At 38.7% G+C, this 27688-nt stretch overlaps 1 protein-coding gene across 3 annotated transcripts; it reads left to right on the forward strand.

The window, feature by feature from the left end:
- The first annotated feature begins 259 nt into the window (after positions 1-259).
- On the forward strand, positions 260-27489 carry CLGN (calmegin). 3 transcript variants are annotated; one of them, XM_050320479.1, is made up of 17 exons: positions 260-425; positions 2799-2933; positions 5555-5733; positions 6572-6642; positions 9262-9320; positions 12713-12854; positions 13210-13291; positions 13964-14156; positions 15967-16156; positions 16777-16890; positions 17366-17522; positions 18444-18659; positions 19732-19851; positions 20030-20165; positions 22041-22118; positions 24313-24449; positions 26101-27489. In XM_050320479.1, exons 3-17 carry the CDS (start codon positions 5572-5574, stop codon positions 26173-26175), a joined length of 1932 nt encoding a protein of 643 aa, XP_050176436.1. In that variant the 5' UTR covers positions 260-425; positions 2799-2933; positions 5555-5571; the 3' UTR covers positions 26176-27489. The 3 variants fall into 3 exon arrangements, with proteins under 3 accessions (XP_050176436.1, XP_050176438.1, XP_050176437.1); XM_050320481.1 differs by lacking the exon at positions 22041-22118; XM_050320480.1 differs by lacking the exon at positions 2799-2933 and having other exon boundaries at positions 277-425.
- The last annotated feature ends 199 nt before the right edge of the window (positions 27490-27688 follow it).

Genomic DNA, 27688 nt, shown 5'->3' on the forward strand with positions numbered 1-27688 from the left:
CAGCCGCTATCACAGGCGCCCGCGGCCCACAGGAGACGCCGGGCGAGGCCGCGCCCCATTGGCTCATGCGCCGCGTGGGGGGGCGGGCCTCCAGCCGCGCACCGAGGCGCCATTGGCTTTCGCCTCACGGTGGGCGCCGCCGATTGGCGCGGCTCCCTGCCCGTCTCCCGCGCCCCCACGCGCGCTCGGCCCGGCGGCGCCGCGATTGGCCGGTACGCGGCGCGGCGCGAGCGGCAGCACCTGCTCCCGCTCGCGCTCGCGCTCCCGCGGCCCCCGGGAGCGGCGGGGGCGCCGCGCGCGTGCGCGGCCGGGGATGCGCCGGGAGCAGCGGCCCGGGCCCCGCTCCGCTCCCGCTCCCAGCTCCCCGTCCCGATCCCGCCGCCCGTGACCGCCTCGCCGCGCACCGCGGGACGCCGGGAGCGCCGGTAACCGCCTGCCGCGGGGCGGGGAGCGCCGGGAGCGCTGCTCCCGGGAGGGGGGAGGGGGGAGCGGGGAGCGGCGCGTCGCGTCGCGTCGCGGTGCTTGGTAACGAGGGCGGCGGCGGCGGGAGGTGCGTGTGGGCCCCGTGTGGCGAGGGGAGCGGGCGGCGGTGGTTCCCCGGCCCCACCGCGCTCCCCTCGGCCCTCACGGCCGGCGGCGGGTCCCGAGGGTGGGTTGCGGGGGCGCGGTGATCCCGCCGCGGGGTGGGTTTGGGGCCCCGGCGGGCAGGGGGAGCGCGGCCCCGCAGCTCCTGCGGCCCTGGTGCTCCCTGCCAGCTGTCCCGAAAAGCGGGTTCGTGCTGGGCGCTGCCTGAACACCGAGCGGCCGCTCGGTTGACCCGAACCTCTGTTTTTATTTAAATTTTTATTTTTTTTAAATTGGAAAATAACGCGTCCCCGGAGGTTTTTAGCCGCAAAACACCTCGAGCAGGCACCTTCAGGAGCGCAGCAATTGCAGCGGGAGCAGCTGCTGAGTTACACGTTTGGCACCCAGTCCAGTTCGCTGTGTTTGACGCTTCGGCAAACGAGGGAGGGAAGCACGGCTTTCACACCAAATAAAGGGAAAAATAAAAAGCTGTGTGAGAATTCTTGAGTGCTTTTCAGGGAGCAGCTGCAGCTGGATGTTGTCTTTGGTCAGGTTGATGGCAGTGCAGCAGTTTGGGGAAGGTAATAAGGCAGCACGTGATTATGGGTGGAAAAAGAGGTGGGGGAAAAAAGACCCTCCACTTTTTGTAGCCCTTGATGGAATTGCTCTATGGCCCTGGGGAAAGCCCATGTGTTGATACTGCATGCAGGAGCTTTAGACCTTGGAGTGAGAGAGACTGTTAATGGCTGGGTTATTCCTTTTCTGCTTGAGAATGCAGAGCTCTGAGAGTTGCATGAAAAAGGACAGGACCCTCTTCGAAGTCCAAAGAAAAGTTAGTAATAATCTAAAAGATCCTGATCTCTGTTTAGTCCTGCATAAAATGGAGCAATGGTGCCACTACCTTAATGGCATGTGTAGAACATGCAGCAGGTCACAGTGCAGAGGTCTGAAGATTGACGTACTTGCACCATCCAGCCGTCTGTGAAAATCAAATCTTTCAGGTGGGAAGGGACCCCATGAGGTCTGTACTGTGGCAGGGGCAGCCCTGAGGCCAGTTCAGCTTTGTCTGGTCTGTGTGGAGGACTCCAAGGACTGAGCCTAGGCAGCCTGTACCACCGCTTGCCTGCCTTCATGGGGGAGAAAAATTCTAATATCCAGTCAGAATATGCTTTCAGTCTAGGTCTGTTGTCTTTCCTAAATATTAGTATGTGTCTCAGAAACACCAGCTCGTTACTTTAGGTGCAATGTTCTGCTGATGTTGCAGCGCTACTGCTGGTCCCAAGAGCAATAGTACTGCTGGCTCAAATGTCTGTTCTGATGTGTGGCAGTGCTCTCCTTACCCATGATAAAAAGTGACCAAGCTATGCAGCAATTTAAGTTTAAAATTACAAGTCTGACAGAATTTTCAGTCTGTTTAGAGAAAGCTGAATATTAGCTGCCCATCCCAAAAGGAGAGATGGGGAACCCTGATTTACAGGTGCAGTTATTCCAGGATAGATTTCTGTGTCTCAGTTTCTATGAATGCAGATGTTCTATCCAGTTCTCTCACGGGTCATGCAGAGCTGTTGGCTCAGCTGGTCAGAGCACAGTGCTAATAGTGCCAAGGGTGTGGGCTTGATCACTGTATGGGCCATTCACTTAAAGAGTTGGACTTGATGACCCTTGTGGGTCTCTTCCAACTCAGAATATTCTGTGATTCTGTAAAGTGCTGCCAAGATTTATGGTTTTGCAGTTACCTATTTGCTGTAGCTGCCTGAAGGACGGCTTGGAAGTCACTGGTCTTTGGTGCTTAGGTAAAGCTGCCAGTAAACATGTATGGGATTTGTGTGAGAGCCATAGTGTGGGATAGCTTGCTTTGTTCTGCTGAGGAAGTTTTAAGAGTAAGGATCCTTCTGGCTTGGTTTTATTGTCAGCTTGAAGAAAGAGTAAGAAAAGTTTTTCATAGGTCTTCATGTGTTAATTGGGAAAGTTCAGTAGGTTTTAAAGACCACTGAATGTGTAGTGTGAAATTCTATTTTGAGACCACAAACTCTTGATTTATTTTATGTGCTAAGACTGTAATGCTGACAGAGTTCACAAAAATAAAAGATGTGATGGGCTTGTTTAAAACCATCTTTACCTGGCAATGGAGTGATGACTGCAGTTGGTCTTGGTAACGTTTTGTGGTGTTTCTGGGATTATTTTAGAAGTATATCAAAAGGTCAAAGGTTAAAATGGGCCTTCTCTTCTTGAAGGAAGAAGTAAGAGATCTAATTGAAGACTGAATTAAATTAGGATAAAATCCTAGGCTAGGACCAGGAAGGAGTCATAAGACTCGGCATTAATGAAGTGAAAGCATCAGGAGTTTTGGAAGGGAGCTGTGTAGAAAGGTGAGTACTAGTCTGATTTCTTGGATGCCCTTGTTATTCTGTGTATGGAACAAAAGTGAATGGGGCTAATTACAGTAAAATTACAGCTATGTAAGTGAAAAGCATTTTGGATCATGCACAATATACATCTGTAATGTATTGACAAAGAAAGGTGTATCTCTTCATCTGCATTAGGAAAAGAGGAGGAGACCACCTGCATGACAAACTAGCTAGAGGTTAGGCAAGCTTTATACTAAAAAAGCAAGTCTGGTTAATATATGACACTTTAGGTAGGAGCTAAGGAGTGACAGAACGTATTGATATGAAATTCTTTGACTGTTTCTCCCAATACAGTGATTAAGAAACACAAAAATGAAGGTGGTGAAATGAAGTGTGACACCGTCCAGGCAAAGGTGTTCAAAATACACCATACAAATTCAACGTTCACCATGATAAACTGAATGACTTTCAGTCTTCAGGGCAATATTATTTTAAGTGCTAGAATTGGCCGAGAAGGTCTATGAATTAACAATGTCTGTAGTTTGTAACTAAATTTTGAAAAATCAAATGCAAAAAACACAGTAAAATTTGCAGATAACTGTTGAGATATATCACTGTGGTAATAACTGAGAGGAGCCCCTGGTGGTCTAGTGGTAAAGGCGCCGCGCTATCACCGCGGAGACCCGGGTTCGATTCCCGGTCAGGGCCACTCCCGGGCAGGTGGGGCTCGTTAGCCCTTAAAGGCAACCCACCTACGTCCTAAGGACCTCGCTGCCACTGTCCAAGCTCGCTTGGCCCCGGCAGATGAACCTTAGGATTAAAGGGTGGGCTCAGTTCCGCGCACACTGTGTCTCACCTAAAAAATCCAATGCACAGGCTGGAAGGTGGAAAGACCTTCCCCGGATCTTCACTCGCGAAGACTGGCCATTAATAACTGAGAAAAAAAGGGACCACAGACCTGCCATCCTCAAGCAAGGTTGTCAAGTTGCCACAAGGAATGGCAGGGATTGTGGATAGTATTGTGGGGCGAAAAAAGAACTGTAATGTGATTCATGTAGTTTTGTGGAAAACAGATGTTAGTCCCAAAAAGAGAGGCTTTTTATTACCTCCCAATATTGACATAGTACTAGTGTATGGAACATTTCTGTATGATACTCCTGGGTTTTGGCTCTAAATATAATCAGTGCAGTCAATATTAATTTAAGAGATCTTAACTTTTTTTCCTTACTCCTTTTTTCTTTTTGGATATCGATAGCACAGTCATGCTGGCATGTGAGTTTTTTAGCCCTGATACTTGTTTGATCTCTATATGTGTTGCTTGATAGAACTTGCAGGTGTTAAAAAATGGATGATGAATAACTATTGGTCCAATTCTAATATTTGAATTGCTTGGCAAATCTGATAAACCCAGGAAGGAAGAAAGACTCACACTTCCAGTATAAGATAGTATTTAGAATTACTGAGATATTCAGAGTTGTAGTGGTAAACGATTTAATCTCTAAAGCGTGATGATTGAACTGAGAGGGTGGCTGCTTTCTCAAGGGCAGAAAGCACCTCAGCAGCAGAGTATTTAGTATGACCAATAGTGGCTAAAGGTAATGTACAGTTTGAAAATATTGTACAATAGCAAGTTAAATGTCAGTATTTGTCTTTATTTTTAAGCTTACTGTGAATAGAATTAATAAGAATCAAAGGATAAACACCTTTTCAGAGGTATCTACAATCTGTCCTTGTTCTGTTTCCATATTCAGGCAAAAACAATTTCAGAAAGAGGTGTTTTTTGCAAGACCTTGAGGAAACTTGCATAAGTGTATGCCTGACAATGCACTGCTCCAAACTGCAGGATTTGTACCTCTTACAGATGTGAAGCAAAAAATACTGGGCAACAATGTTTTCTTTTTCACAGCAGATCTGATGGAGAGGCTGGGGCAGTTGTCTGCTATGGATATTCATACTTACGCAGATTAAAGATTTTCAGGTTTCCTTAAAATTAGAAATGTATTTGTATTTAAACTTGAACTTCTGCTTTAACTAACTTAAACTTTAAAATCACTGGAAAATTTCAAAACAGAAAATATTTTCTGAAACAATCTTATGCTTTCTTTTGACACAGCTGGAGTTGATAAAAACTCTGCACTCATCTAAACATAGTTATTGGAAGAAGAGGCAAATAGAAATGTGTAATTCTGGCAGTGGATAATAATGCATCCTAAACCTAACAATTTTGTTTTCCCTAATGAAAGGGATGTTACTTACTGCTACATTGTGGAGACTGATTCAATTTGGTTACTTGTTCAGATTGTTAAAGAATGGGAAAATAAAAGCAATCTTATCTAGTTCTTAAAAAAACATATATACTGCAGTCAAATTCTTGCTAAATTTGGCAAGGTAAGGAAACAGGCTATAAGCACTTCCATAAGGACAACAAGAAGTAAAAGAGAGTCTGAGTCAGGGCTTTGTACGAAAAAAAAAAAATCTAATTAAGAAATAGCACTTTACTAAAATATTGTGGTGACAACGCTTCTGATAGTTTTTTCCTATTTTTTTAATGTGTTTTTTCCTCTTGTAGATAAAGTCTGGGGTAAAATTAAAATATTATTGGTAATATCCTTGCAAAGATATTTAAAATTCAAAACTTTCAGTTCTTCAGATAACCAAGATGCACTTCCAGTGGGACTGGCTGTGCTTGGGTGTCCTGATAATTAGCTCAGTGACTGCAGAAATTGAAAATGAAGAAAATCTGGATGGAGATGTTGAAGTGGAGGATTTTGACATGCAGTCCCAAGAAGCTGAGGTTGACAGAGATAAACCTTCCATAGAGGTAAGATTACAGAAGTCTTTAGTTAAGTCTGGATAAATACAAGATGCATAGTTATAGCTATGAGAAATTGGAGGATAAATGCATTTTAAAAAGAGCGAGGTAAAATGCAGTTGACAACTGAGTGGGTGTCAAACCCAGCAGTCTTTCAGTTGCTGAGTGTGGCATGTAGGGCAAACTTAAAGAATGATTCTCTTATGCCAAAGTATAATGTCTCCTGCCTGTGGTGGATAGTCATGAAAAAGGTTTTACTTCAATCTAAATACAGAACCTTTTGTTGCAAGTCCTAACATGCTTTTTCTAGAGAAGAAAGCAGAAAGCATCTTGGTCTTACTGAGATTTTGACTTTAGGCCAGTTTTTGGATTTCATCAGTCACAGCTGCCTTTTGACACTGTCTTTATTCTCAGAAAAATCTTCCTTTTGTTATGTTGTACTTCAAAATAGATGCAAATAGGTGTAGGCAATATTAATAAATTATTCTTTCAACTTTCTGTTGTGTAACCAAATTGTAATGTGCTGAGTTGATTGGAAAACATGTATGGAAAGAAATAGGAAGCAGAGAATTGGTGCAAGTTCAGTAAATTCTCTGGATGTTACATAAGATGTAACACAGGTTTAGTTGTGAGATTTGGACAACTTATAAAATTCACAGTTGGGAAACTAGTGTTTGAGGGATGCACCCAAACTGTTGAAGGGGTGGGGAGGAAGGGGTTTTATGGTATTTCTAATGAACAAAATCTGTTGTTCTGCCTGAGTGGATTACTTCTGGAGATACGATAGTGTGTTTCAAATGAAAAATTGTAATTTATGTTAGAGCATGTATCTGTACTTGTCTCTTAGGTTGTGTACCAGACTCCAAAGCCAACTGGGGAAGTGTATTTTACAGAAACCTTTGATGGAGGATTGTCTGGGTAAGCTTATGCCTTTAAAAGGATAAACTTTTACTTTCACCAGTTTAAATTACAGACTTACTTTGTGTTCGTTTTTCAGCTAGTATCCTTATAAAAATTAATTTTTTACTGGGGTTAGAATTGGGAAGGCTGTTATTGCTTGCTCCAGATACATCATAATGTTAAGAAGGACCTTTAACATTTCAGATATGTTGCTATATTTTTGTGTGTTTTAAGGAAGCTTTTAATAAACTCTGGCTTTGTGGACATCAAGAAAAATAATATAAAGATTTAGCCAGTTGAGTTTAACTAGCTGAAAGGTGAAATGCATAGCCATTACACTTCAGTAGCAAAGCCTTGCTTCCTTTTCACGTGATCTTAGGTATGTGTAAAAAGGCAGCACTTTCACTATTACAGATAAAATCTTTATTGGAAAAGACTTTTTAAGCAGATTTTTATTAATTTATTTTATTGCTTCCCATACTCAAGAGGAGTTAGGTATTTATGAGACTACTGAAGTGTTCCTAGGTAGTCCTTACTGTAATGAAATTTTAGAACAATGTTCAGGTTTATCTCAACAATTCTTAAGCCAGAAATTTTTGTCTTGTTTGTATCTTGGAAGTGTTTTTACAACAGTGTGGCAATTTCAGGTGTAATTGCTGCTGAGTGACTTGTGATGTTCAATGAAATTCTGTGTTTGTTGAGCTGCAGTCAGTTGCCACCAATGCACTGTCAATAAGAAAGAATGTAATTATTACTTTCTATTTCTGGAATAGACTTACTACTTTTAGTTGGAAAACAATTTGGCATTTAGTCCTCTTTCTACCTCAGATGTAAAGGGTGTGAAATCTCAAGGACAAACCAAATGCTTACCATGTAAATGTGGTCTGTATGATCACTGAGTTATCTTTTTTAAAATGGAAAAACAATCAAGCCATGTCAGCATGCTGTCACTGGCTCAAGATAAGTGATTGTGCATTCAGGTAGAATCTGAATATGGTTGAAATCTCTTGGTATTAGGGTACTTTCTTGCTATGAGAACTGCTTTTAAACTGTGAATGGGGGTGTCTGTTTTTAACAAAAAATCAAGTCTTATTATTGGTATCTTTTTCCCTGTACACTTTGATGCAGTTGAACACAAGAGCTATCTCTTGATTTGTGAAGAATCATGAGAAGAGGTGTTTTCATATGTTACTAAAATTGATGGAACAAAAACTTAACTCCTCGGAAGAGCCAGACCAAGGTGAAAGGAGATGCAATGTGGTACCTTCATTTGGTAGAACTTAAAGCTGCCAGTCTTTTACTTCCTGTTGGAAAACTGAGATCCAACTATTGTTGGAGTGAGATTATGTATCATAAGATGTATCTGTTGAGGGTGCACAATTTGGACTGTAGACAAAATAACATGGTACCAAACACCAGTAACTTTTGTAGGATTGAATATTAATCCCTTTTTCCAGTTGTTTCTAAACCGTTCTTTTCTGTAGAGTTACAGGCCACTGAATGTTAGTCTGTTATTACTCACATTGTGTTCTTTCATATTTTCTTGCATAATATTCTGCATGTAAATTGACTAGGTAAATCACCAGAATAGAGTAGCTTTTTTGGGAATGGATCTTGCAAATCTTTTGTGTGACTTGCAGAGATGTCGTATTTCCTCATTGGTCTCTGTCCTGGTAGGCCAAGGATCTTGTTTGCTACTTATACTGGGAAGTTTTTCTAGTATTTCTTTGAACAGTGAACAAATGTGAGTGAAATTCCAGCAGAAAAGTATTCATCCCTGAAATACTCCATGCAGAGGATAGTTCAGAATAAATGAAAAGAGTTCTTTACAGAATTAATGATGAGAATGTAGTATTGTAGTCGATACAATGAAGAGTTCAGCAGCACTGTTGGCCTAAGATATTCCTGTGCATGGCTCAGGATAGAACCACTGTATGTCCAGATGGGGTGGACTGCTCTTTTCCTTTTTTTCCTCTCCAAATGAACACTTTGTGTGTAGACTGTACATGTCTTTTTGGTAACCTCAGTTTGATAAGCTGAGTTTGCCTTGCTCATAGTACCGAGTTGATCAGGAGTGTGTTTGCCCTGTTGGATCCTCTGTGTGCAGAACACTTGGAATCTGTTCAGTGTATAATTGCATTTGTCATTTGGACACTTACCATTCCCTTTTGTCCTCTGCTATGCATGTGTACTGTTACTGTCACATAAAGTAAAGGTTCCTTTGGATGATTTTTTTCCTTTCCTTATGATATTGAAGGTTTTATACTTGAAACTTGCTGTTTTGCCTGTATTTTGTACATTGTATGCTGCCATAATATTCTTACATTCTGCCAAACTCAGCTTGTATATAAAACTGAAGTCTATTCAGAATTAAATAATTCAGGAATTGAATTACTTTAGAGTTATAATTGTATATTCATTTGCATTTTTAGGAAATATTTTGAAATGCCGTATTAGAGTAATCTACTTATGATTTTTCCTTTCCTGTTCTTTGAAGTACAGACAGTTCCATGATGCTGACTGTCAAAATCATTATTACAGGTTCACAGCCTAGAAGCAAAAGCTGTTTTTCCTGTGCTTGTTAAATAATACAGCTTTGCATAGGTAGTTCAATGACCAGTACACTTTTTGTTTTAGGTGGGTGTTGTCTAAAACCAAGAAAGAAGACATAGATGATAACATTGCTAAATATGATGGTGAGCAATTTTAATGTTTATCTCCACTGTATGGTTTGTGATGTTTTGTTGCTCCTTGAGAAATAACTACCCCTTACACAGAACTTATCTTTGAAAATCTAGATGAGACAGGTCAAAAATGTTGTTTTGTATAATGACTGTTACCCTGAAACTGAGATGCCAGGTGTTGCTTGTTGGGTGTCATGGTTTTGCCCACCAGCCAGCCCGTGGGGCTGAGGATGGTTTTGTCCAGGTGGATTTCCAGAAAAAAAGCCAATCAAATCTTTCAGTAATGCCTTTGCGAATTACATATTTAAGAAAATGGAAGAGAAGGCTTGTGGCACAGTTAAAATTAGAAGGAGTAGCCATGTAGGAGCGACAGCAGGCCTCGAGTAGGGGCCAGGCCCCCTCCTCCCCGGCCCTGGGCCAGGGGCAGGTGTGGCACTGAAGCCCCCCTTCTCTCCTATAATGGAGTAGAGAAAAAAAAACTTTAGAGGACTGACTGCTTGGATGAAAACCGCTGCAGAAGAATTCTGGCAGAGAGACAATGAAGTGTTCAAGGCCAAAGCTGCAGCAGGGGAGAGGAGTTCGAAGGGCAGGGGGCTGTTTCTCCCCCCCTTTCGCTCTCTCACTTCAGCAGGGAAAAGACTGAATAATAAAAACCCTGCCACCTATGAAAGATTGTTGGAGTGAGGAGACCCCCATGCTGCTCGTGGAAGAGCCTACACTGGAATAAGTTGATGCGTGAGGAAGCCGAGACTTCATGAGAGACCTGAGGTGAGGCAGAGTCCTGTTGAAGATTTTGTGACCCTGAGGGAAACCTACGCTGGAGTGAGACAGCCCGGGGGGCATGTTGGGATCTGTGTGTGGGATCCATGCTGCTGCTGAAGATTTGTGACTCTGAGAGAGACGAGACTTAATCCAGAGCGAGAATGGCTTGGGTAAGATACTGGGATCCAAGTGAGGGATCCATGCTAGACCCATGTCGGAGAGGTCTATCAAAGACTGTTTTCCCGCGGGGAGGGACCTCACAGGGAACAGGAGTGGACTCAAAAGCCATTATCCCCTGTGACCCTGTGGTGAAGATCCATGGTAAGCAAGTGTCCCCTTGCAAGCCCATGGAAGAGAAGACCTTCAGGGCCTGGGTAACCCCCAGCCTCCGGTTTTAGCCCAGGAGAGGAGTAGGCCCAGCCCTGGCGTCCAACACAGAGCAAGAGAGAAAAAAAGAGTTCCAGCTACGACGAATCGGAGTTGTTGTCCTGAGATAACAGAGGAAGAGCTTTAAAGTGCTGCAGAGTTATTGAAGAGACCTGGAGCTCCGAGAATGGAGAAAGAGACTGCTTGTCCTCCTTGGACTGATATAAAGGGGGGAGAAATATTTCTGTAAATACATAGTATTTTTATTTGAATAGAATTATTGTAGATGTAGGTTTTTTTAGTTTTATTTTGCTAGTAATAAATGTTCATATTATTTTCCCAAATCAAGTCTCTTTTGTCTGCATAAACCTTCTCTCAACTTACAGTAATTGTGTGGGGGGTGAGAGCAAATTGACCCAGAGCAAAACCACGACATTCGGTTACTTAGTGTGAAGATAACTTTTTTTGGTCATCCCAACAGTCTATTGCAGTGGATGATACTAGAATACACTCTGGCATCTGAATATTCAGTATTGATTGTTTATGAATATTGCTTCTTGAGAACTGTCTTCTTTGAAATCATGTCAGAGAGATTTACCACTTCAATGTCAGCTGTTAAACAGGTTTCTAAAGCAGCATGTTCCATCTTGCTCTATCTGTCCAGCTGAGTCATGGATTGGTCTCTTGGTATGGCTTTTGAAACAAGAAAGTTAAACTGGTTCTTGTACAGTTTAGCCTTAGAGTAGTCTACAACAAATTTGGAAAGCAATCATGAAAAGGTTGTTTTGATGGTTTAATCATTGGAGTTTGCACTTGACTTGTGAATTCCTAGTCTACAACTGCCTGCTTAAATGTAATTCTAAACTGTTTGACAGATGTGTGATCTGTGGCCGTAATTTTGGAGTCTGAATTTATTTAATTCAAGAGGGAGTGGAGAGAACAGAAAAAGTTTCTGCTGCAAAAGAAAAATATTTTCTACTGCTCTTATGTCAAATGAAATCAATTAATGTTAATAGAAAGTGGTAAGCAAATGTAACTTGGAGGACTTTGATGTGCAGAATGGATGTTTTTAAGTTTAGCAGTTACGAGAAATAACTGGTAAAATTAAGAATTTGCAGAGGAGATATCCACACAGATGAGATGCTTATAAGAACTGATGTCTCCCTTATTACTCAGCCTCATGCTGGATAGATATTGTCTTTAATATCAGAAAGATGTTTTTGCTTGAAGTCACTCAGAAAATTCAACATTTAATAAAGTCAGTGGTAAAAACACATTTTGGAACTGTTTTCCCACCATTTGTTTTTTCAGGCTTGTTGTTTTGCCCAGTGTTATTGCTTGGCCTTAGTTTCCATGAAGGAACACTACTGAAGAGGAGGGAATTTTCCTCTCTTCTGTTTCGCAGACTAGAAGAAACTAAGAATTTGGTTTTGGTGTACATACCTGCCCTCCCTTAACAACTCTTCACAAATTGCATTTAAGTTGAATAAATAAATAAATAGCTGTTTCATTGGCATGTCTCAATTTTATGAATCTTCTCTAAAATACATGCTGAAGAACTCACGACATTTTTTTTTTCCTTTTCACATTGACACAGGTGTTTTTCAAGATTATAGTAAATTGTAAAAGTAGGGTTTTTGTGCTGTGTTAATTCCTGGAAAAAAAATCCAATTAATCTTGTGCTGTTAATCTCTGAGAAAATATAACTGCCCTTTTAGAAATCTTCTTTGGATACTGGCCACATGTGTATTCAACTGTATTTCTCCCAAAATTGGGAGAATATATAAATATATAATCTTCTATTTTTAAAGCTGCAGGTGTGTTTGTTTGTCTTTAAGATCAAACCTGATCATTCTTGGAAAGACTTTGAGGGGAACTTCATCTGCCCTGTGATTAGATTTGACCCAAAAGATTCTAATTCTGTATAAGCAGAAGAGAAAGAATGATGCAGGTCTCTGGCTTACGCAGTGCCTTGTGACTGATGCTTTTTATGTGATGATGGTAGGAGTAAATCTAAAATCTGGAGAAATGTTTTATGTTCCTCGAGCCCTTGCAGGGTACTACAGTCTAAAGAGACAGATCTACAGCATTAAAGTTTTCTTGTAGATTTCTGTAAATTTGAGAAGAGCAAGAAATAGTATCTTTGACATCAGATGTCAAGACTTTTTCCCTGCTGGGGCGAATAGTCTCTATTCGTTAACACTTGCTTTCAACAAGGCTGTGATTTCTTCAGCCTGCATTTTTTTTTTTAAAGACTCTATATGTCTGTGTTTTAGGAAGATGGGAAGTAGAAGAACTGAAAGAAAACACAGTGCCTGGAGACAAAGGATTAGTGTTAAAATCGGTGGCAAAGCATCATGCAATATCAGCAATGCTAACAAAACCATTTATTTTTGATGATAAACCCTTGATTGTTCAGTAAGTAATGCCTCTGATTTTTTACTTTTATTATTAAAATCTTTAAGTTAAGAAAATAATGTGAACCTCTGTAAAAAAATACTGACTTCCATATAGCATTGACCTATCGTATCCAGAGCTATTAGAATTGTAAATATGAGTGATTGATTAATTAATTAAGATTGTAGCAAAAAGTGATATTTAGACTATTTTGAAATAATTTTGGACAGAAATCTTAATATTTGCTTATGTAGGAGTGTTTTGACAGTAGTGACTAATACACAGTCTTAATATGTTCATAATTAGAACTGCAGATTAGAAGTTAATTTGTATTTTTCTCACACTTGGAATGTTGGATTTTTTTAACTTTGCCCAGGTATGAAGTGAATTTTCAGAAAGGCATTGACTGTGGTGGTGCATATATTAAACTTCTCTCCAGCAGTGATGACTTGAATCTGGTATGTCCTCTTGCTTAACATTTGCTGTCAGTTGTTCATTTGAGGAACAACTTGGTTCGCTATGAGTGATGTCTTACATCTAGGACAAAGGACTTCTTTATCTGTGTGGTCTGACTTTGTGAATTATTTTACTGCAGAGCACAAGCAGGTTATTCCAAATACGGAAAACACAGAAGTAGTTGAAAGGTACTAAACAGATTAATGCAACATACTCTGAAGGAGAATAACTATATCTGATATTTTCAGGGCTGTTAGTTGCTGCTACTTAATGTGGAAAGGAAAGAGGCGCTGATAAAACACTGGATATTAAAATCCTGGCTTTTATCTTTATTGGAAAGTAAAGTTGTCACGAAGAACAGTAACTGGCTCCCCTTCCATTTTTAGTGTAATGTTTGTAGAGGGACATACTTAGATGTTTTGATTTGTGACAGGCATCTAAATAAATACATTCATCTTACTTGAAGAGACTAAAAGATTTAATCCATTCCCTGAGAACAGAGAGCACACAGCATCTCAAGAGGAACTATTCAGTTCCTTTCATGATTCTCTCTTCCACTTTTCATTTATCTTTTAGAAAAAGGTAACTATGCTGGATGCCAAAGAAAAGAACTACTGAAAATTACTTCAGGAAATGTCCAGTATAACACATGCTCAGCTTTCTTGCTTCTACAGGAATACTTTTTTGACAGAACACCTTACACTATTATGTTTGGACCAGATAAATGTGGAGAAGATTACAAACTACACTTTATCTTCAGACATAAGAATCCTAAAACTGGAGAATATGATGAAAAACATGCTGAACGTCCTGAAGTAGACCTAAAAAAGTTCTATTTGGACAAGAAGACACATCTATATACTCTTGGTATTGTTTAATTCTTACAAGTTTAAATTGGAAAGGAGAAATTAAAAAACTGTTTCTGTCTGCTGAAGCTTTGTAATTGAGTCTGCTTTTTTGTTTGTAGTAGTCTGTTAATTGTGAAGGGTGGTTGCTTAATGATTTGGCCTCAGATGATTTAATAACTGGGCTTAAATGGTTTAAAGACTGAGCTTAACTGCAGGACATAAAAGTGGCTTTCAAATGCTGCTGTTTAATATTCACTTACTGGAAAAAAACATATCAACCCTGGCCAGCATTTAGCATCAAGAATTGATTAATGCCTTCAGTATTTATTATGATAAAATATTTTTACTAAGAAAGATACTAAGACATACAACTGTCCGATATTAAGAGGAAGGTGTCAGAGTTCACAGGAGCTCAGTTAAATCTGCAGTATGTCATACACCACTCTCCTCCACGTTTTAAGAGCTCTCACAGACACCTGCAGTGTGCATGAACAGATAGGTCAGCACATCCTCTGAAGGTGACTAAATGTGGGCTAGGTTTAATTCGTGTGACAGCTCTTCCTGTACCAGTGAACAGCATAGCAGAGATGAAAGTTCAGTTCATTTTCCACCCTTTGTTTATTCTTCCTCAGAAGTTAGAAAATCAGAGAAGAATGGGCTAATCTGTGGCATGCTGCAAATCCAACCAAATTAACTGTACTTACAAACTTCCATGGACTAATAATAACAGAAGGCATGTTCAAATGCTGTGCCATGGGTTTTTAAGATAGATTGCTGAAGTGTACCACGGCAGACTTTCCCTTTTAGCTAACAGGAATCTCATAGTAAAGGAATGCATGCATTTATGTATTTGGGCTCTTTGTTAGAAATTCAAGATACTTAAACTTGGATTGCATTTATTATCTCATAACTGTTCTAATAGACTCCACAGAGCTGTGTAATTCTAATGTGGCTGATAACAGAAGTCTAAAAATTAGTTCTTTGTATTTTATCTAAAGGTGATACGGGGTTTTCATGGGATATTTTAATACTGTTGAAAACTTGGGGCTGCAAGATCCTAATTAGATATAAGACTGTTAGTCTGGTTTTCATCACCCATCTTAAGAAAAGTGTCATGAAAGTGGAAGAGCATTTACTTTTACTTAATAATCTTTGTTGTGTTGAATGGACAGTTGAATATACTAGTTAACCAGTGAGCACATTTGTAAGTGCCTGTTAGAAGTGGATCTGGATGCATCTGTTACCGAGTCTCACACTGCTCAGTTCTGTGACCTTGGCTTCTCAGTGACTCACACTTGCTAACATACTTAAACATTTGAAGAGAATTTTCTGTATTTGCAGTCTGGCATTTGAGAGAAATGGCTCTTAGAGGTTTGAATCTGAGAGAAAGTACTTCTTTGATCCTTCAGCTGTGTTACTGGCACAATTCTTGTTGTTTCCGTGCTTTCAAGTGTGAGACTGTAATTTAGTAGCAGAGATGCCTTTTGGGGCAGAGCTTTGACTTTCACTGTCTGTGCTTTTTAAGTAAAAACAGAAGAATTTTGGCCAAGTGGTAGGTTCCTGAAAAATCTTTTAGAATGTGTTTGAATGTGTTTCAGCATTTGAATTTTATAGAAGTTTCATTTTGGGGGGCCTGATGCTGGTTATACATCCCCTCAAGGGAAACTTTTTGTGTCCAGATTGAGTGAGAAGCCTGTCTCCTGCTCTGCTTGGGAGGATCCTGTTGACTGTTATTTGACTAAGTCTGTGCTTATTATATAGCTTTGGTTAAAGATATATATAAAATTAATGGCTCCCTTATTTCTTTAAAACAAATTTCTTCAATTTAGTGCTAAAACCAGATGATACATTTGAAATGTTAATCGACCAAACAGTTGTCAGTAAAGGAAGCCTTCTTGAGAATATGATTCCTCCAGTAAACCCTTCCAAAGAAATAGAGGATCCTAGTGATAAGAAGCCTGATGATTGGGATGAGAGACCAAAAATACCTGATCCAAATGCTGTCAAACCAGATGACTGGTAAGGAGAATATCTTTTATCTCTACAGTGCCTTTTACATACAGGTCATATATTTGAAAGATTTGACTGGTTGTATTTTGGGGTTTGGCAATGACAAGTGGAATATGTTTCACTAAAAGCACTAAAGTTTGAAAACATAACTGAGGTGGGTACAAGGATCTGGTTATCCTCTAAGGAGAGAAATAAAAATTGATTTTTGCTGATTTTTATGCCCTCTGTGGTTGCAATTAATAACTAAGATTGCTACACCTGAATAAGAAGCAGGTGTTTTTTCCACCATGTAGTCTTAATTTACATTCAATGATTTTCACTTCCTTATGTATGAATTGCTGTTCATGAAGCAACTCAGGAAGAGTAGGGAAAAACTCAATGGGAAGACCTGACTGACACCTGCCAGTTCATGTCAGCAATTTCTGTATTAAACAGTACTATGGAAGAATGTAAATATAATTCAGGTATTTATAAACAGATAATTGGATATCTAATTCTCATGTGATCAGTGAGTCTAATTCTGTTGTGCCTTTGAAAATCATTCCTTTCGTGCCAGTTACAGTCCTCAGAACAGAACATTGGTTCAAAGTCAGGCTGCTGTATTTTCTAACCTAAGTCTGTAATTGAAGGGATGAAGATGAACCTTCCAAAATAGAAGATCCCGATGCTGTTAAGCCTGAGGGATGGCTTGATGATGAACCAGAATATGTTCCAGACCCTAATGCAAAAAAACCAAAGGACTGGTAAGTTGGAATGTGTAAGGAATGGCCCAATACTCACTGGTTTGTGGGACTGATTCTATAAAAACATGAACATGTCCATTGCTTTTTGTTTTCTGAAGATATATTAGCAAAAACAGAATATGAAGGACCCCTTTGAAAGAATTTACTACAGTTTAAGTTGATGTCTGGAAGTCATAATAGTCTCAAAGGGATCTCTAAGCATCCTAGGGAGAAGTGTTTCAAGCTGTCTGCAGGTGCAGGAATGTAATTGAGGTCAGTCATGCTGTGGTAGTTATGAACAAGTGACCTTTAAAAAAAAAGTGGAGCACTCCTTAAAAAAAGTATTTATACTGTTGGGTAAAGCTCTGTGAGCTGGTCAGAATTCTGAGGTTGTTATAGCAAAATGTGTATGGACCCAAACTGCAGACTGCCAGTGTTTTGGACCTGTCTGATCTTAAATCAGTTGTTTGTAATTTTATTTTTTTTTTCTCTCTAGGGATGAAGAAATGGATGGGGAGTGGGAAGCCCCCCAGATCCCTAATCCAAAGTGTGAGACTGCACCTGGTTGTGGACAGTGGGTGCGTCCCATGAAGAACAACCCAAAGTATAAAGGAAAATGGAGAGCACCTATGATAGATAATCCTAACTATCAGGTAATAGAGAAATTGTAGGTCACTGTTAAAAGGTACAGAGTTGAACAGAGCAAGAAAGTCAAAGTAGGATATTTATCTAGGCTTTTTTACTGTATATTTATATTTTAGAATGAGTCTGAATACCCTCACTAAACACTTTGAGATTTTTTTTTGCATTTAACTTACTTTTTTTTTAAAGTATACTGGAAAATAATAATGCTTCCTGTATTAAAACAATTTATCTGTTCAGAATTGCTTTTTGTATGATTTGCACTGGTACTATTTATTTAATATGCTCTGTAGAATTGTGTTCTAAGTTACATTGGGGTTTTAAATATGAGTCTTTTGAACAAACAATTATATTAAAAAATTAGGCCTTCCAGCAAGCAGGTTGAACTTACTAGTTCAATTTTAGAAGATGCATCAATTTGGGATAATTAAATTCCCTTCTTCCCCTCCAGAGATAAGAGGTAATCAGTTGCATATTAAAGAGAGTTACTTCGTATTAGTTATGGCTGGGGAATACTTGAATCTGATTTCTTTGAGCTTAAGATCCTAAGGAGGTTTGCAAACACAATTTGCCTCTCATTTGCACAGGTATCATAAGGCTGAATTTTCCTTTCCTAAAATTTTCCCTAACACTTCTGGTAACAGTCAGTTATTCCTGTAACCATACTCTAACCTATATGAACAGAAAAAAATAAGGGGTCTGCTCTAAGCCATGTAATTCAGACCCATCTGCCAAAATCCTATTGGCTATTTCCAGTTTGGTTTTATGTAGGTTAAACTTTACTGCTTGTCTTTTTGAATAATGCATTTAACATAGTTGTGAAGTTGTAATTATTTTAAAATTTCTTTCACAGCTTGTTGTTTGTTTGTTTGTTTGTTTGTTTGTTTTTGTGAGCTATGGGTAATGTGATTACATTTTTTTTCCATTAACAGGGAATCTGGAGCCCTCGGAAAATACCAAACCCAGACTATTTTGAAGATCTTCACCCATTCAAGATGACCACTGTCAGTGCTATTGGTTTAGAATTGTGGTCTATGACGTCTGATATCTACTTTGATAACTTCATCATCTGTTCAGAAAAAGAAGTAGCAGATCATTGGGCAGCAGATGGCTGGGGCTTGAAGAAATTAGTAGCAAGTGCTAATGAGGTATAAGCTTTATTACGTTCTTGATATCAGAAAGTGAAGAAGCTGTGCTGTTGGAAGAATTTTCTGTCAGTTAATGCTGACAGAATATTTATTTGCCTGCAATTAATAACCTTGCTGAGTAACTCTGATACTTTGGCTTTTTACTTTTCCCAGATCGATATTATCTTGAAATTAAAAGGGTACTATATTTTATTTAAACACCTGGTGAGAAATTGGCTCATATTATGTCTTTTGCTCTTCACAGTGATACTAGAAATACCTGACAGCCAATAAAAGCTGAGTTAATTACAGTCAAAGACCTTTTTTTTTGTCTTTCCCCTCCCACTCCCATTTTTCCTTGTGGCTCTATCCATGATACATATTCTTTAGATGCTTCCGTCCTGTGAGGAATGGATGAATAGTCCAGTGTTTGTTTCTGTTTAATAATTTTAGGGCTTTGGCTGCTTACACCTGAATTTTGCAGCTCTGAAAATGTTGCATGTATGTTTATGGAGCTGCATCTCTTGTTCTGTTTGTATGTGTGCATCCACATTTTGTTGTGCGCTTAGCCAGCCACCACAGCTTTTCCTAAATTCCTTCCCTGTTTTCTGGGAAGCACCTGCCCTGCCACATGGGATCATGAGCCCCTCTAGTGGCTGCTTGCACTCCTGTTTCTGTCTAACAGTCCTCTGTTTTCTTTGATTCAGTGGCAAGAACAGGCTGTAATTTTGGGAGAGAAATGATGGTTTGGTGGCAAATGTGGCAAATTCCTGACAGCTGCTGTTTGTCACAGCATGAGCAGGTAGCAACAGCATATCTGCCCATGCCGTCAGGAAAGCCACCTCCTCCCACAACCTTGCCTTTTGCCAAAATGTTTGGGTTTATGTCTGAACCTTTATCCTTACCTGTACACACAATGGCAAAAAAATTCCTTTGAGTCCACTCACTCCACTGTGTCTCTCAAACTTGCTTAGATACTGATGTACCTTTTCCAGAGGTCATTAAAAAGCAAAGGTAAAGAAGGGTTTTCTTTGGACAATATAAATGTATAGAGCACACTTCATAAACTTATTATTTATTTTCTTTAATACAGCCTGGTATGTTTAGTCAACTGGTGACTGCTGCAGAAGACCACCCATGGCTCTGGGTTCTTTACATCTTGACTTTAGCTCTCCCTGTTGGTCTAGGTGTATTGTTCTGCTGGCCAGCAAAGGTTAGAGAAATTTATTATATTTGTATTTGAGTTTATTCTTAATACTTTATTTGAAAACTCTTAGCATCTGTGCAACAATACGCACTTTTAATGTACTTAATAAGTATTACTTAGCTTACAGTTGCTGTTGTGTTTAGTACTTGAGTTGAAATGTAAATTGATTTTTAATTTGTTGTAGAAAACGGATGAATATGATTTCAAAAAAACTGATGTATCTAAGCAAATTAGAAAAGGAGAATTAAAACAAGAGAGAGAGGAGTTCGAAGATGATGAAATAGATGAAGAAAAAGGAAATGAAGATACTGCTGAAGATGGTAAGATGAGTATGTCAGCTTGCAGTTTGGTTAAAGACATGAATAGAGCTAGTTCATGGATTGCATTGCCAATAATTACAGCCAGTTATCTTAGAATATGCGAAATTTGCCTCGCTCTGAGTCTTCCTCTTCGACAACCTCCAGTGAGTGGCATCCCATGGCTTATAACTCTTTGATAAATACAAGCAGAAAGTAAGGCTCTACTCGGTATTTTTTCACTTTCAAGAAATGAATGTGCTTCCAGCAGTCTTTTTTATCTTTGTAGACAGTGATGCATATTTTATCCCCTCTAAATATTTCATATATTGAACACATTTTAATGGTTCAGATATAAGTACCTGAAGTGGTTAAATGTACATTGTTGTCTTTAAAATGTGTCTGGAATAGCTTTATGTCTGTAACATAAGTCTTTGTGCTTACTTCTCTGGGGGAGGGTTGTACCTTGAACTCTTTTGTTGATCACTAATTTTAGTTGCTGTTGTTAAAGCCTGAAAATACTTGAAATACTGAAGTTTGCTGCTTCCTTTGTGTTGCTTTTTAGCAACACATTGCAAAGGGCTGTCTTGTTGCCCAAGTGAGAAATCAATGATTCAGTAGGTTGAGCTGTACTTTGGCGTCCAAGGATAAATCATCTTGTGTTACTGTATCAAAAATTATTGGTACTATTCACCTGTTATTCAGCTATGGCTTTGGTGTGCTGTTAACATTTCACTGAGTCTACATAACAGATAAAAAACAAATCACCTAACTTACAGTGCGTTATCTTGACTTTCATGAGAACATTTTTAGCTTCAGAACTGCACAAGATTCTGCCTCTTGCTTCACTCCTCCTTGGTAAGAACAAAGAAAATGCCAAGTGACTGGCATAGATAATTAGAAACCGAGCAGACATTCTTGGTTATTTGTTTTTTTCCTTGGTACTGACATCACTTTGTTTTACTGACTGAAACTTGCTGGGGTTTGTGTGTCTTCGCACTAACTTCATGAGTGTTCTTCAACACTTGTCTGTATGACTTAAAAGTTTAGTTAGCATCAGCTATTCCCACACCAGTACTGACAGAATTAAGTATATTGTTGCCCCAATGCTTGCCACCCAAACTTAGTCCCGATGGTCTCCCTCACTATTCCAGAGCCTCACCTAGGCATTTAATTATTGTGTTATGCTATTCTTTACATTAGCATAAATTTTAGTATATAATTTCATCATTGTATCTTCCTGCATTTTCCTTTTGATCTTGCTCTACTCTACCTGTTCTTTGCTCTTGAATTACAGTTTTATTCTACCCAATCTTGATGTACATCATAGATGTGGTTTGTACCTAATATGCTGCTGTTGCAAGGCTGAGATATCTCAAGTGCAATATTCTTCTTTAAGACAATTTATTTATTTATTTATTTATTTACAACATATCAGTTAATAAACAGTATGTTAGAGTGTGTGTTTCAGTGTTAGAAATCAAGTTCAGGCAATTGCAGAGGAATGCTGTTTAGCTCCCACAACTTTTTTAAATTCGACTTGGAAAAGCTGTTCTTAGTGTTGCAAAGGCACATTCTATTTTAGAACTTTACTTTTAGTTACTAAACTGAACACAGAGTAAAACTAACCTAGCTAGCTTTTGTATGACTATTCCAAGGTTTTCAAGTAAATTCTGTGCTTCAGAGGGAAGGATTACACTTTGCTGTCTTATGACTTCACAGTATCTTTCTCTAAGAAGAATTGCTTAACTTCCCTTAGTTTCCTGCCACCTTTTACATTTGTAGGTTGAAAGCTTCCCCTTTTTTCTATCGCTCTCCTTCTGTCTTTTGCATCTTCTTAATCTGAAAGCATTAGAGAATTTGTCTTCTGCCTCCTTTTCCTGATTCTTTTTGCTACAGAGAGAAGAGAAATGGAGGAGACAAAAAGAGAATTTTTAAAGGATGCAAAGAAGATGGGAAGGGAGGCTCCTCTTTCAGGTACTGGGAAAGGGACGTAATTTGGGCCAGGACTTCAAATGATCTTTCCTATCTGGTTTTCTTCCCTCTGCTTCCTTGTTGATGGTAGAACTTCAAGCTGGTGGATGCCAGCTTTCATCAGGTGCAGATGCGAGTTTCCTCTGAGATTTCTCCCTGTGGTATCTGTAGTCATAAATATTTTCTGCTCATCACTTTGGCTCCTTATAATTTTTACAGTTCCTTTATAGTCATTATCTCTTCCTTTGTTTTTTGGACTTAAAGGTAATGGGCTTTGAGCTGTTGAATAGAGTGACTTGAGATCTACATTTTATCATGGGGCCATTTAAAAGGAAGAAAGAAAAAGAAAGTATGGCACAATACCAAAGTTCAGAAACACCTCAAGATTTCTTTGACTCCAGTGAGAATGAGTTGCTGGCAGATTACTTCTTGAAGGGCATTGTCCATGGGATTTACTGTAATATTTTGTTCTGTATTAATTTTTGTGACATTGCTAAAGAATGGTGTGTTCTTGGCTTGTCTACTTGTCTGCTTGGTCTCCTTGAATTCCTTGCCTTCTGGAAAAAGGTTGAATATTGAATGTTGCCACAAAATGGAATTTCAGGACCACAGTCTGAACCTTATTTGTCAAGTTATACATTAATTTATATGAAATACTGTTTAAATTACTATTAGATTAAATTAAAATTAATAATTTTACATATGTAGTTGTCCAGTTCTGGCTTTTACAGTTTCCGATGTCTGAAGGGTTTTTTGTTGTTTTGAGGTTTTTTCCCTCTTTATTGAAATTAGTATTTATGGGAGGAGCTGGATTTGCATCATTTACCATTTCGAATCTCTTCATTAGAATATGAGCAAAGCCTTTGTGAATTTCTGCCAAGCTCCTCTGTTAGGAGTGTATTTTTAGAACAGAAATCTTTTTCTACATCTTTCTTAAACCATGATCTGCATTTTTTGGTCATATTTTCCCTTTTCATAATAAATGTAGAGATATTATTGTAGACATGTACCAGGTATATTGACAGATGGAAAGTGGATTTCTTAGTTCCTAACAGTTAGGGAAGCTCTGTTTGGCTCAATTTATAGCTATACTGCAGGTGAAGGCTTTTGGTACTTCTACAGAAGTCTCAAATATTTTAATAAATTAGGAATTTCTAGATTTTCATCACCAAGAATCAGGAGAGACACATCTTATATGTGACTACCATCTGAATTTATGTGGATACTTTTGTTTCAGTTTTACTGAGATGCAGGACTAAGAATTAGGAGGTTGGGGTAGGTGGGGTTTTTTTGGTTTGGTGGTTGGTGTGGGGTTTTTTTGTTTGTTTGTTTGTTTTGGTGGGGGTTTTTTTGGGTTTTTTGTGGTTTTTTTTTTTTCCCCCGCACTGAAGTAGTGTTTAGGAGATGTAGGCATGACCTGAAAAGGATAGAATTGAGCACTGCTTCATTACTGTTTTTAGCTGAGTCACTGGCAGACTGTCAAGTTGTAGAATGCCATTGTGTATCCTTTCTATCAGATTTAAGTAAGATTTCTTGTTTACTCATGATAGAAAGTATTTCAAAGGATACTAGTGCACTAGTAGTGCAAGCTGGACATACCTTGAGTGAGCTAAGGGGAGTACAGTCCTCTTCTGACTAGTTTCTGCTTTGCAATAATACATAGGAAGGGGGGGAAGTACTGGGCTGCTTACCCCTCAATCAAAACAGAAGAATTGCCAGAAGGATTCCCTGCTGAAAACAGGAGTTCCCTTAAGATGTAGGTGTCCCCCTTGCTGGATGACTGATAACTGCAATATTGTACTTTCCTATCTAAGTCAGAACTTAGTCAAATTTGGGATGCCTGAGTTGTCCTGGTTTTTGGACTCTGGTCTCCAAACTGTCCAATACAATACTTGGATTTTAAGTGAAGTAAATCCAGTCCTTTTTGTCAGTAACAAGTCTGAAGAGAGTAGGGGCTATTGTGAAAAGAGGTGAAGATGGAGCTGTTAAAATTGATTATTAAATTTGAAAATTATCACTTTCTACTAATTCATGAGAATTCTACTTACTGTAAGACATGGAGATGTTTTTATGGGTTATTCTAAACAAGCAGTTCATTCTAAGACTGAAATTGGCTTATTTTCCTTACTGGTGTGTCTGGATATAGTGCATTTTTAATACAGTTCTGCTTACAAAGTAAAATTAACTTCTTCTGCAGAAAATGAGGGTGAAGGTGGTTTAGATATTGATGATGATGAAGAAGAAAATGAAGTTGCAGATGAGGAAGAAAATGAAGTTGCAGATGCAAGTCAAGAAGAAGGTGGTATGTCAAATAAATCTGATTCAGAAGATGAGGTAAGTTTGTGCGTTTTCCCCTATTTTTCCCTATTTTCTCCTCACTCTTATATGACATCATACTTCTAACTAAGTTACCTGCAACAAGTGTTTTTCTTCTCTTGAGCCATAAAACAAATCCTGAGGTGGAAATGTGTTTTCGTTTGATTTTGACACCTCAAATGCTCTGTATAAATATGGGTATAGTATAGAAGTGATCATGCAGATCTCTAAACATGAAATGTTTTTACAGCAGTCTAGTTTTTAATGGGTTATTAAATGAATTGCTAGTCTTGAAGATTTAGATGTCAGTCTTTATTGTGCTACTTAATTGATGGAACGTGTTCTTCTAACAGAATAGCCTTTTCATGAAACCTAGAAGAACCTTAAGCTTTCAGCTATCTTTTGGTTTTTTTCCAGAATAAAGCAAAATGACCACACTTTTTTTTTTAATTCAGTACCTGCAGTTTCATTTTTCTTGTGCAGATTAATCTAGTCACCCAGATAATCTACAAAATGTTTTTCATAAAATAACATTGTAGAATGGAATTTGTATGTGCTTTTCTTGCTCATCAGTCAGCTACTCAATATCCTTTATTTAGAAACTGGTGTGTCTGAAATGCCCTAGATCCACCCACTGGTCATCTTCTGCTTGTCATTCCCTAAATTAGTCCCTTCCCAGATTAGGGGAGTTGTTTATTGTAATGTAATGTTGACTCCTTTTCATGTAAAACTCCTCTAGGAAACTGGACCTTGCATGAGGTTACATTGTTTCAGGACTAAAAATTTTTCAGTAATTACCCCTTATTCAGTACTTCTTGTTCCTGTAGGAAGTTTTGTGGTTTGTTTTTTTTTTTTCCTTGTGCATTAACCTAGGAATACAGTATCTGATGAACCCTGTTAGGATTCACAGGACTCTTTGTGAAAGTAGCAACAAGATCTGAATGTGTCTGTGCAATGACACAGTAGCACAGCGAGGCCACAGCTTGCTTTTCTCCCAGTCTTTTCAGCACCTACGAGTTCCCAGCATGAGTTGGCTGGTGACCTAGTTGGGAGACATCATGTACACCATGTCCTCACTCAGGCTGGGCCACATTCTCTGAGCTGTTCTTTCTGAAGGGGGTGCTTGCCATTAGGTGATGCAGGGAAGTGAGGAAGCAAGGCATTGTCTGAGAATGGAGTTCACACTGGAAAGGCTTTTTATGTTCCTTTGTAAGCTTATTGCTTTTAAACTGGGAACACCACATCTGATTTAAGTACAGCTTGCTTTATTTGCAGCTCTCCAAAGGGGATGATTAGAATGTTTTAAATGCTTCTTGCTTCAGAAGTGGAAAGCAAAATTAGCATAAGATGCACTTTGAGGAAGTTGCTAAATTAATTTAAAAGCCACCACTTTTAAACCAGTGAATACATGGGCAAACCCAAATTTCTGACATCAGTTTAGATGTACTATTCTCTTCCTTCTGAATATAGGAAGGAAGAGTCTTCTACCCACTTTGTTTATCATTATGTTGGTATTACTGAAAAATATATCCCATCACTTCAGTGTTGCATTTAGTGACAACATGACTGGGAGGTTTAGGTGGAGTAATAAAGTAGCATGCCAGCTTCAAAAATTAAATTAAAATAGGTTTAAAATTCTAATGCTGAATTTTTTTTTTTTTTTTTTCAGAAGAAAGAAGCTGATGAGGGTACAGGAGATCATCCGCTGAGATCAGTGCGCAAAAGAAGAGTACGAAAGGACTGAGTTATTTCCAGCGGGTATTTGCAGGTCTAGGTAACAGTAGCTTCTGGAGTGCCACTCCAGCAGGCCTGACAGCGTGCAAGTTCCTGAGCTTTAAAGGAAAAAGGGGAACTCACTGCTACTTAACCTCCTGTTTTAATCCTCTGACCTCTTTAACCATCCCGAACTTCCTTAATTCCCTTTTTTTTAAGGAGAAATACTATCTGTGAGGAGTTAACTGGTGTTTCCAATTGAAAATAAAAGTGAAAATTACAAGTTGGCCAACTGATTTTTAGGTGAAGATTCTTAAGATTTGAAGTTTCTAAGAAAATTAGTATTAGTTGGAGATAAACTTGCTCTAAATATTTTTTTAAATGAATAAATTATAATACTTTTGCAGCTCTAGCACAAAATTAGCTGTTTACAGTTTTCAGCTAAAAGAGGATGATAGTGTAGATGTAGCATCTATAGCAGTTCTCATTGCTATGAGAAAAGGTATTTTTTTCTGTGCAGAGCTAAATGCAATAATTGTTTTTGTATGATGATTTTGTGCTAGCAACAATTTTTATTGTAAATTATTTATTTTAGTTGATCTTGTTACATGGGTGGTCATCTGTTCACTTTAGGCATTGGTTACAGTAATTTATTTTTAAGAGATATTTTAAAATAGAATACTCATAGAACAAGTGGTAATTGATGTGACTTGTTTTACTTTTGAATGCAGATATCAGATCTGCAGAAGTGATATACAGATTTTTTTCAAACTTTTATAGTTCTCATGTTCCAAGCCAGAGTGGTATAACCTCTGTTTATAGAATATTTGCTAAGTGTATATTGCCACCTCAAGATATTTAATAATTCTTCCTTAATATGAAATTTATTAATATAGGTAAGAATTTTTGATGGATTAAGTTTTTTAAACATGTGAGTAACTTGGGCATTCTCATAATGTAGTTGAAATAAACTGCATATTGTAAAAGAAACTTTGTTTTGTTAAATTTCAGCTGTATATTAAAAAAAACAATAAAATTTCAGTCACCAGAAACCTCTTGCTACTTGACAGCTGCTGTGAAAGTAGTAGACTACACGGTGCTAACAAAAGCATTAATACATTGTAAACAAGCAGAAATACATTAATTCATAAGGATTCTAACAGATTTTCTTGTGCCTGTCAAGAAGTTAGTTCACATGAAAAAGTAGTATTTTCACAGCAGTTTCCATGAAAGTCTCTAAGAAATGAATGCTTACTTGACCCTAACGAAGAAGGCAGTGTCCTCAAGTGCTTGTTCTGAAGCGTTCAGAAGTTAAATATATTGGACTTATTTGGTGTGAACTACATGGAAAGGTCTCAGGTTCTTTTGTTTGGTTTGGGGCTTCTTGTGTCATTAAGTGCAAGCTCTCACCTCTTTATTTATGGTCTACATGCAAAAGGTAAGAATAGGTAGTTTTTATCGGTGTAGTATCCTGCTAGTAACAGCTACTGTGAGCTGTCAGGGAGCATCTCAGCTCTTCTGGATGGATGATGTCTGAGCTTGAT

The sequence above is a fragment of the Myiozetetes cayanensis genome, unplaced genomic scaffold, assembly GCF_022539395.1.
Source record: "Myiozetetes cayanensis isolate MyiCay16 unplaced genomic scaffold, myiCay2020 scf24, whole genome shotgun sequence".
Classification (NCBI taxonomy): Eukaryota; Metazoa; Chordata; class Aves; order Passeriformes; family Tyrannidae; genus Myiozetetes; species Myiozetetes cayanensis.